Raw genomic sequence first — 11,466 nt, 5'->3', positions numbered from 1 at the left:
GGATGGACCATCTAGAGACTGCCATATCCAGGGATCCATCCCATAATCAGCTTCCAAACGCTGAAACCTTTGCATACACTAGCTGTTACAGTTCTTAAGTCCGATTACATTTCTCTACCAATGGCATGTTGCTTGACTCCCGTATCTAATAAACCTAAACCTACACTTTTTCCCTTGTCCCTCTCCTATTCCCTCTGTTTTATTAAGAATGTTGATTTCACTAACTTACCATGATTAAAGGTTTCTATGGCTGACAAATTCTCTCTTTCTAATATTTTAATTTTTGTGACATTCATGTTTGAATGTATATATATATATGCATATATATATATATATATATATATTTCCCCCTCTTTCCTTGGTCTCTCCAATCCTTCCAATGACCCTTGTCAAATTTTCTCTCAAGAAAAAAAAGAGAAAAAATATGGCTTCTACTTTATGCGTATACTGCACAAGATCATTTGCATGATCTGCCTTGTTTATCATCATCATTAGCTAAAAAGCATTATCTTACTTTAGTAGAATAATAAACTGGGGTACAGAAGACTTAAGAGAAAAACAAGACTTAGTCCAAGCCAAACATTTAGCAAATTAGAAGGAGGTCTTAAGTCCATGGCAAGACACCAATGGCTGGCCTCTATCATGCCACTGGTGTCTAATTAACTCTGTTGTCTACAGTGCTATGACTTATTTTTATTTATAATTATCATTATATCTTTGTAGAGTTATATAAGGTAACAGGATATTTAGAAAATACAAATTTGCAAAGAAGATAATACCTTGTAATACTATCTGAAGGATTTGTGAGCAAACACGATGTGGTTCTGACTGGAGGTATTTGTTCTAAACCTTTAATGCTGCTTATATTTGTATAAAATCCCCTTTACCATCACAATTAAACATGTTCTATAAAGGGACCTGTGGAAAGGTAACTAAAAACTGACTCTCCACATTTCTCATTCTCTAAATGCACTGCACTCATTTGCTCCATCTGAAAAGTTAGTGCTACATGCGTACTGAACTTCTCCCTTTTCCTGTTGTAGCTGCGCATGGCATGTGCACAGAGGAGTGGCAGGGTCTCACTCACTCCCCTGCCTCCAGGGTAAGCTCCACTGGTCTGCCAGGGGTAGGCGCAGAAACCATTCTCTCTAGTGCTGCTGCCAGTGAGAGGTGAGCCAGGCTCTGCACAGCCCCTGGACAGCCCATGTAGTCCTTGGTGGCTGCCTCACCAGGGATGTCCCCATGTTCCCTAATGGTAATAAGAGCCAAGGACATTGACATTGATCCCAGCAGTTGTGTAGGTATGAACCCAGACATAACCTTCAGCAGCAGCAGCTCTGGATGGGACTTCTCCAAGGCCCCCAGTGGCCACTTACAACAGGAAACTCCTCTCCACCCTCGAGTCTCCAGTTCCATCTCTCTGCATAATGCTTGAGTGGCTCCACTTCTCTTTCTCTCCCATCTGCCCACCACATACTCTCACATTGTGGTGGATCCTGCTGCAGGCCTGCCTCGAGTCTGGTGACTGCAGTGTGACATCTTCCAGCAAGCAAGTGCCTATGCCTGCTTATTGGGTGTGCTTGGGGCAGGTCTCTGGGTGGCATGGTAGCCTGCAGGTCTCTGCCTGTCTTCCTCCTCCCACGCTGTGCTATACGGGTGTAGGCAGGGCTCTGTATGTCTATGGCCCACCCATACTATGAGGCAGAAGGCAGACCTGTGGGCATCTTTTCCTTCCTGCACCTGTTGGCATGGTGGAACACAGGTCTCTATCTTTCTTCTTTCTTCCTCCTTCCATGCTATGTAGCCTGGATTCGATTTGATTTTTTGATGTGTCCTAGGCATAAAGATGCTTTGGCCACCAAGCCAGGCATCAAGTTAGGATGAACAAAGGACTGCCCTCTGCTCTGCCCCTGACTGATAGAAGACCAAGAGTACCAACAAGGCATCTCTTTGCCCACTGCCAGGGGGAGAGAACTTTAATTTTAACTAATGTGTTTCAGTACATTACATGAACACACACACACACACACATGCAGAGAGAGAGAGAGAGAGAGAGAGAGAGAGATCCTATAACTGTGTATAATTTGTTATCTTAGAACAGATTTTTTTCAACCATTTTCCTCTGGCACCTTATACTTTGTTAGTATGTAAAGGTAGACAGGCCTAGTGTTGCATAGGAAATAGTTTGAGAAAGCTGCCTCTTAAAAGTCTTCTAAAATATTGTGCCTTTTGAAGTCAGGTTTCTAATGGATGACAATCGATTCACTTCAGTAAAATGGCACAGGAAGATTTCTCCAAGCAGCTGCCCGATGAATGTGGGCACTTGAAAGAGAAGTCTGCTCTAGAAAGCATTAATTACATGTCAAGTGGTCCAGAAATAAATGCCATGTGTTTGATAAACAAAGAAGGAAGGGAGGAGGGAGAGAGGGAGAGGGAGGAAGGGAGTGAGGGGGAGGGAAGAAGGAAAGAAGGAAAGAAGGAAGGGTTGTAATAAAATAGGCAGGGATGAGTTGTACTGAAATAGATCCATTCATTAATCATCAGGATTTTATCTTCTGAAAGGAGCAAAGCCAGTGAAAATAATATACACCACAGGAAGAAAAAGAAATAGTGCTTGACCTAGGCACAAAGAAGCATGCCTTTCAGAGTAGTGAGTAGTGAGTTAAGTAGCATCTAGAATTACTACATCCTCAGAGATGCTCAGGAAGACTCAATGCCCAGAGAAGCCAGCAGTAGTCCTTCCATATGGTAAAGGCTCAACAGCAAAAGATGAAGGTCTTCAGATTGTGAAGTGGGGAGGAGAATGGTCAGAGTGTGGAGGAGCTAGACCTAGAACAGTGGAAGGAAAACAGCCAGTTTCCAGGTCTGAGCAGAAGGGGGCGCCAGCGTGTTTAGAGACTTTCCTCTGTAGGAAGCCATTTATCAGTGGCTCTCTGAAAAAACGTGGTATCCTTGAAACACGTTGAAGTAGTCACTTGTGTAAAGAAGGAATCTTCTTCAATGTCCAAAGCCAAAGCTTCGAATTACTGCCTTCTGTCTCTTGCCCATATGCAAGGCTCAGTAAGTTATCCCATAAAGCGAGATCTTTTTTTCTAATCGTGGTTTGTAGGAAAAAGGTTTCCATAATTTAGTTGATTAAACACGGCAGGGACAAGGTTTTAAAGTTTTAGCATTCGTACTTTCATACAAATCATTGGACTTATAAAAACGGTGGCATAGAACTGGATTGCTGTGGTTTAATGTAATATGAAACAAATTATAACAATTTGATAAAGCCAAAGTGTAATTTTAAATATTTCAATATCAATTTTTTTATTATTTTATTTCAGATTACCCAACTCCTAATGTCAAAGACATTTCCTCATATGAAAGAAAGAATTCAAAAGAAATTACTCTGACTGGATTCAATTCTTTCTTCAATGGTCAGTTAAAAACTCTCTATGAAAATAATGCTTAGTGTCTCTAAAAATATTGTGAATTAACAAAATCATTTTATTTTTTGAGATCATAATATAATCACATCATCTCAGCTTCTCTTTTCTTCCTCTAAACATTCCCAATTACCCCTCCTTTCTCTCTTTCAGATTCACAGCCACTTTATTTATTAATTGTTACATACATTTAAGTATGCGTGCATATATTACTAATATAACATTTCTCAGTTCATATGTTACCTGTATGTATGTTTTCGGTGCTGGTCATTTGGTATTAGATAGCCAATCAGTGTGCCCCTCCCTGAAGATGAACATTTCTCCAGCTCTTGACATTCCTCAGTTGCCTGTAGTTCTTCATGTATGGTTGAAGTCTCCTGGTCTCCCACCAATCCACATTAACATTGTTGGTATTCTGTCTACACTCCACCTCCACAATTCCTGACAGCAGCCAGGTATGCTCCTTCCCACAGTTACCTGGAAATAGCCAGGTAAGCCTGGCCCACCATAAAAAGGGCTGTTTGGCCCCTCCTCTTTCTCTCTTGTTCTCTTCCTCTCTTGCCTTTCTTGTCTCTTTCTCCTCCCCCATATCTCCATGTGGCCATGGCTGGCCTATATGTCTCTCCTCTCTCCTCTCTGCCTTTCTCTGCCTCTACTACTCTCTTAACTCCCCTCCCCATGCCCTAAATAAACTCTATTCTTATGCTATACCATCTGTGGCTGGTCTCTCAGGGGGAAGGGATGCCTTGGCATGGGCCCGCTGAGGCACTCCCTACCCCTACACCCCACCAGAACATATGTTAATAGCTCTTTCTCTTTTTTTACATTCACAACAAACATGTCAAGTTAATTTCTAACCTTTTCTTCACAGGAGAACTATTCTATGTTGTTGTGTGCATGGTAGTTACCTGTGGAATTCTTTTTATGGTGATGCTCAAGTTAAGGTAATTGAATGCAACTCAGAAGGGAGGGGGTGAACAAAATCAGGAACTTGGAATGAAGGTTAAATAGAACTATATGTGGAATAAGTCTATGGACTTTCAGTCTTCTATGTAAGGGAAAATGTGACCACAGGGGATTCATTTTATGTTTTTTTTGCAGAAAGAAAGTCATATGGATTATGACTTTTTTTCCAATTATGATGCTTATCAACCTATTGCCTGAATATCCCTACAGCCAACTGAATTGTGCTGTTTCCTGCTCACTTCTTTAGAAAACTGATCAACAATAAGCTATGCATTGTATGATTCAATTACATTTATCACTGTGGCTTCTTATACACCGATAAGTTTTGTTCAAGTTTTAATAAATATTTATTGAAAGGCATGTTCAACGAGGTCTCGTGCCTACCCATAAAAAGAGTGCTACTGTCTGTACTATTTGCAAATCCTTTCCCTTACCTTAGCTGTATTCATTGCCAGAATGCGGTGATTTCTATAGTTTTAAATCCCTGGGTTTTAAAATATTTTAATGTATTTAGTATTGAAAAATAGATAACCTGCTTACTTTTAATTGAAAAGGACAACCTCATATAAAGTGTCATGTTCATTTGCCCAATCATACATGTATGCATATGTATGTTTAGTTGATTAGCATATATCTTTATATGTGTTTCTCTTTGACTACAAAAGAAATTTTGCTCAGTCAACTGCACAGTACATGCACACATATTGCTGCCCCAGAAGCAAGCTAAGAAATCTAATTACAGGACTTGACAATGACGCAGGTATTATAAAAAACAAACAACAAACAAAAACAACAACAACAAGAAAACTCCTGAAGTGATGATGTAAACAGCTACAGCAAGGGGCCAGGAGATGAAGAATGGATGCTCTGCCTAAGGACACTCCAATTCACTTATTTATAAATGCAACAACAGCTTTAAAAAATAGATCTACTTCTTGGCTTCACTGCTTCTAAATGTTTAACATTTTCTAAACATTTAATTTAACATCTACCAAAACCAGTACCAAAACACTGAATTCTCCAAGACCATAAGCATTGTCTAAAAATATATTCTGTGAATTCCAGTGTATTTTTTGAAGTCCAAAATCAATATCTAAGGAGAGAATTGCACACCTCTCAATTATTCTGCTTACTTTATTATTTTGTGACAAGCACACTGATTTGAGAAAAAAAAAAACACATAGTTTTCTATCCCAGGAAAGCCCATACATAGATGGCTCTTTTTAGCCATATACATCATATGAAGTTAATGTTGGCTAAATTGACTCAAAAGGCCTCACATGCAAAAGGACATCACACATAGACAATGGAGTTACCCAAGAATTCAACATAAGCTTACCTCTGTTTTTCCTTGAGCAAAAATGCATGCTTTTTTTCACAAGAGGACAGAAAGAGTGCTATTATTATTATACACAAAATCTTGAATTTGCTCAATATATTTTCTGATTTGTTCTTTGGGTTTTGTTTTTTTTTTGGGGGGGGCACTGGGAATTGAACTCAAATAGCCCCATGTATGTTAAGCAAAAGCTCGACTGCTGAATCACAGACTTGGTTGTAACGCATAAATTTAAGATAAACTATTCATACTATTAGGTAAAATTTATTATCCACATAATTTTAAATTTACTGTGTTATGTAGTAAGACCCAGGATTTTTTAAAAAAAAAATGCCCAAATCAAAGGTATGATGAACAAGACAGAATAAACCATAAATCAACAACAAAACTTCTGTTACCTATGCTCTAGAATTAGAGAATCCTCCTAACAGATCTCAGTCACACATACCCAACAGCCAGTATAACCATGTGGATACATACATACCCTCAGTCAATATGAGGAGTTTCTCATGTGCTTTATATAGTTAGACTAAATTAAAATACCATCTTAAAATACGGTTTTGAGAAACATACCGTTGAAAACTTACTTTCTTGAAAATAGTCCATTAAATAAGATTATTTGGAAACCATAATGAAATACATGATAGTCCTTAGAAAGACTTAGAATATTCCACTCTAGAAACTTTATGCTCAGGAACTTCATTATCCCCATCTCTTAACAAAGATGCTATCCCTAAATATAAAAGCACATTTATTTATAAGGAGCTGGCACTGATGTCTTTAACGTCTTCTCTTATTTCCCTATAGGATACAAAGTAAAAAAAGAGATCCCTCACCCATCGAAATAGCTGGAGGTGTCATCATTCAGTGAGCTGCAGATCACTGACCAACCACATGTCTGTGTGACTAACCAATGGAAAATTATATTTGCCAATAACCCAATTTAAGATGGATTTGACAATATTTAGTCATTATATGTAACAGTGACTGGTACAGTAATATACCACAATGATCACAGATCTGTTTTTGTTTTTGTTTTTAAATATTTGAGTAAATACTTGTAGTGGTGTCATAACTAGTTGATTACATTTTCTTTAAAGTCAACAGGTGTCGTGTAAAATGTGACAAATTTGCTGGAAGACTATCAGTGCACATATCAACTTCTATATCACAGAACTCATCATAATTAGTGTGTGCAGTTTTCTGAACAAGGTTATAGTTTTCCATTAAGTTGGTAAAATTACATTGCTAATTAGAATATTGAGTATACTTGTTATTTGTATATTCTTACTTAGTGTCCAATCATTGAACAAATTGGTAACATTGAGCATATTTAGTTAGATGACTGCTTATGAAAATAAGACCTGACATCTTACAAATCTTATAATTTAAATAGTATTGAAGTTTACTTTTTATTTGGTATGTTAAGATTCATAATATATAAAGCAGCTATATTGGTTGAGAAAAGTCAATGATTACTCCAGTAATGATATACTTTGTGAATTTATTTATTTTTGCTAATTAATGATCCTGAATGTAATCATGATGAAATAAAAAAGACATACTTAAATTGCTATTTTCTGTATTTTCTTTTATACTGCTACTTTGGTCTGGTTTGTCTTCAATATAATTGTGTTTAGAAAATATATTTACCAATTAATGAACGTATACTTCACAAATGCATACAATCATATTGGCATTAATAGTTCAGCATCTTAAGGTTGGATTGTCTATATTTACTCAAAACATAAATATTTAATAACCCAAGATACATTTGCAATTAAAGGTCAGATATATTCATCGTGCTTGGTCTTATTTTTATTAAAGTGCCTACGTTAAATTAAAATTGAATCTACCACTTGGTTCTGTGTATTTCAGGCAACTGAAAAGCAATACTTCACATTTGAAAGAAGGCAAGTAAGACTCAGTAAATCACAAATAACTACAAAGGACTCCATACAGCCTGGTGGATCTGTAAAAGTTGCCTTGGAGAGAGTGCAGGGATTTCCATCTCCCAGCTACTTAGTGAAGAATTGCTAACTTCTAAGTGGAACCACCTCTCTGGAAAGCAATGTTCTGAAAAGAATGTCAAGTTGCTTTTAGGAATATTTTATTTCAGCAGAATTCCCTCAGGCTTTCCTGAGAAATTAGCACTTACCAGCTAGAACTCAGAAAGGTCTCCTGAGAAAAAGTTTAAGAGAGAAGAGAATCAAGGATTTTATGGTCACCCCAAAGCTATGGCTCATGTGTGTTTCTTTGTTTTGTTTTGTTTTGTTTTGTTTTGTAATCTGCATCCTAGTATCATCTATATCAAAATTAATACAAATCAATGATAAGTTGAAGATACCGTCTTGTTTGTTTTCTAAACTATTTCACAATGAATAAGCCCAGTAAACCTAAGAATAAAATCTAAAGGACAGTGTCTGCAATTCTTTTCACACTCCTACCAGCCTGGTTTGCTCTTTCAATATCCACTGTCCTCAGAATTTGAGATGAAAACTTGTAGTGGTAAATATTTAATGACGCAATGTTCCCGGAGAGTGCGCGCGCATCTCTGCACCTGCCCAAGAGCTCTGGATTTATGAATGAAAGCAGCATTATTTTTCATATGCCCTAAGCTAGGCTGTTTCTATACTTCCACGTGACTAACACACTTTCCTCTCTGACACCTTGAGTTGTTTTTTTAATCTATTCTTTATCTTTGTTACCCCAGTTCCAACAGAGGGAGTGGCCCCTGGGGCCGCTTTTCTCTGATTCTTAACAAGGTAGCTTCTCTGTCTTTCACTGCTCTTTTGTTTGTATCCTCTTCCTTCCTTCTTCCATGATGATTCCTTTTCCCTGTCTTGCATTTTCTCTCCGGGAATCCTCAAAGTCCCGCCTCTGCCCACCTGCCCAGACACTGGACACTGGCTCTTTATTGACCAGTCAAAAACCAGCTGTTGGCTGGAACCCATAGCAGACGTGCGAATTCTCGTGTAAGCACAAATCAAATTCCCAACAAGAACTAGCTGAACTGAATAGCACTTGAATTTCCCAAGTTGTGCTGCAAATACAACTCTGAGGTGTTAGTGTCTGATTTCCCAAGTTATTCCCCAAATGCCTCCCTGAGGCATCAATGTCTATGTCACACTGACTGCACCCCAAGAATAAGCTAGCAGAATGCTGGTCTCTGAAGTCTCCCGGGTAGATAAACCTATCGTGAAACATATGCACTTAATAGGATGTTTATAATATTCTATTGTGAAATGTATGCAGTTAATCAAATGTTTATAACACAGCTTTCTGTAACCTTCTATAAAAACTACCATGGGGCTTTAATAACAAAGGCCTGAAGTGTTATTTAAGAAAGATTGGCAGGCTTAAATATAAACACACAATTTCATAACATTATGGAATTTTTTCCATCTCGTTCATATAATTATGTTAGTATATGAAGTATAATATATTATTTTCTGTTGAGTGTAATAGATACCTGGTATTTTCAGTTACAGCAGAAATAACTGAGACATAATCAGATAAAATATTTTCTAAATCTTTTATATCTAACAGAGGCTATAAAAACTCTCTAAAGTAGAATATCCTTCTTAAACCTCAAGTTTGCTTTGGATTCATGCTCTTAGTGCAAATTAAGCATAGTCTTTGATTCACAAGTTAATATTTTTAGATAAAATTGGCATATGTTGTGGATAGATATTCTTAAAAGTATTACTGTATCATTTATTATAGTCCATAAAATGATATTGACCAGAACTCTGTGTACACAGGGTTGAAAGTACTCAGTGGTTAATGACACTTGTAGAGGGCATGGGTTCGGTTTCAAGAATAGACATGGCTATTCACAGATATGCTTAACTCTAGTTGCTAGGTCATTCAATGCCCTCTTCTGGCCTCCAAGGTTATCTAATATACATGTGGCACATATACATACATGTGTGTATACACACACTCATATCAACAAAAAAATTAATATCTTTTAAAAGGATAAATGTATGTGTGTATGTATGTATGTATGTATTCTATATGAATTATATAATTTAATTCTAGCAAAAATTGTTCATTTTTCTATTGATTTTATTTTCAGAGATGAGAATTGGGCCCAAGTTCTTGCATATATTTTTTTGTTTTTTAATGTTATATATATATATATATATATATATATATATATATATATATATTTACAGTCCAGTCATTACCCCCATCCCTGGTTCGCCCTCCTACAGTTCTTCATCCCATTCTCCCCCCCCATCTCCAATCTCCAAGAGGGTGTACCCCTGACCCTTACCAGGCCTCCCCACTCCCTGAGGCCTCAAATCTCTAGTGGGTTGAATGGTGTCTTCTCCCTCAAAGGCCAAACTAGGCAGTCCTCTGCTATATATGTGTCAGGGCCTAAGACTAGCTCTTGTATCAGTGTCTGAGAGATCTCAGGGGTCCACATTAGTTGAGACTGCTGGTCTTCCCCCTCCTCAGCTTATCCCAGCCTTTCCCTAATTCAACCACAGGTGACTCCAACTTCAGACTATTGGTTGGGTGTAAGTATCTGCTTCTGTCTCTGTCTGTCAGCTGCTTGTTGGACCTCTCAGAGGGCAGCCATGCTAGGCTCCTTTCTGTAAGCACATCAGTAATAGTGTCAGGCCTTGGAGCTTTCCCTTGAGATGAATCCCAAGTTGGGTCAGTCACTGGACCTCCTTTCCCTCAGTCTCTTCCATTTATATCCCTGCACTTCTTTTAGACAGGAACAATTCTGGTCAGTGTTTTCGATGTGGGATGGCAACCCCATCCCTCCACTTGATTCCTGTCTTTCTACTTGAGGTGGACTCTTCAAGTTCCCTCTCCTCACTGTTGGGCATTTCATCTAAGGTCCCTTCCTTTGAGTTCTGAGAGTCTCTCACCTCCCAAATCTTTGGTACTTTCTAAAGGGTTCCCCCACTTCCCAACACCCCCCTCCCCAGGTTGCATATTTCCATTCATTCCTTTGGTCCTCAAGGCTTCAGTCCTGTTTCCACCCCTCCATACCTAATCTTGTTTCCCCTTTCTCCTCCCCCTCTCTTCGCCCATTCAGCATGCTCTCCCTCTGCCTCCCTTGATTGTTTTCTTCTCCCTCCCAAGTGTGATTGAAGCATCCTCACCTGGGCCCTTCTGCTTGTTAACCTTCTTGAGTTCTGTGGATTTTATCTTAGGTATTCTGTGCTTTTTTGGCTAATATCCACTTATTTGTGAGTACATACCATGCATGTGCTTTTGAGTCTGAGTTATCTTACTCAGGATGATATTTGGATATCCCATCCATTTTCCTGAAAAACTCATTATGTCCTCATTTTTAATAGCTGGATAGTATTCCATTGTGTCAATTAACATTCTACTACTGACCTATATACCCAGCCCTTTATAGAACTAATGGCTAAATACATTTAACAATTTCTCAAAGAGTCATGGTTTTAGATATATAGAATTACTAATTGAATAAAGGCCTATTATATTTCATAATATTCTATTACCCAAGAGACACCACTATTACAATAGTTCCCCCAGCTTTGATTATGAAAGATTTGTGCTAGCAAAATAAAGAATAATTACTTTTGAACTTCCGTTCATGAGTTTCTATCTAAATTAGTGTATACCTTGATTATTAATTAAGTACTTTTACCTGTAAGTAAACAACTTGAGTAATAAGGAATATCTATTACTTTCTCTAACAGAATCCCAAAGCAGAACAGTTCAACTATTGGTTCACTG

The 11,466-nt window shown here is 37.9% G+C and overlaps 1 protein-coding gene and 1 non-coding gene across 2 annotated transcripts in view; one reads left to right on the top strand and one right to left on the bottom strand.

Moving 5' to 3' along the window:
* Positions 1-7,308, top strand: part of Gfral (GDNF family receptor alpha like) — a 43,807-nt gene extending 36,499 nt beyond the window's left edge. Inside the window, exons 7-9 of the mRNA XM_021173366.1 lie at positions 3,330-3,422; positions 4,303-4,375; positions 6,541-7,308. Of these exons, the coding sequence (XP_021029025.1) occupies positions 3,330-3,422; positions 4,303-4,375; positions 6,541-6,604 (230 nt within the window). The 3' untranslated portion in view covers positions 6,605-7,308. The remainder of the gene's footprint in view (positions 1-3,329; positions 3,423-4,302; positions 4,376-6,540) is intronic.
* Positions 1,826-1,969, bottom strand: LOC115032024. The gene has a single exon (XR_003837672.1). It is a non-coding gene; the product is annotated as a small nucleolar RNA SNORA48 (small nucleolar RNA).
* Positions 7,309-11,466: the final 4,158 nt, after the last annotated feature.

This window comes from Mus caroli, chromosome 9 (assembly GCF_900094665.2).
Source record: "Mus caroli chromosome 9, CAROLI_EIJ_v1.1, whole genome shotgun sequence".
Taxonomy (NCBI): Eukaryota; Metazoa; Chordata; class Mammalia; order Rodentia; family Muridae; genus Mus; species Mus caroli.
The sequence above is the reverse complement of the archived record's forward strand: the minus strand, read 5'-3'. Positions and strand labels throughout refer to the sequence as shown.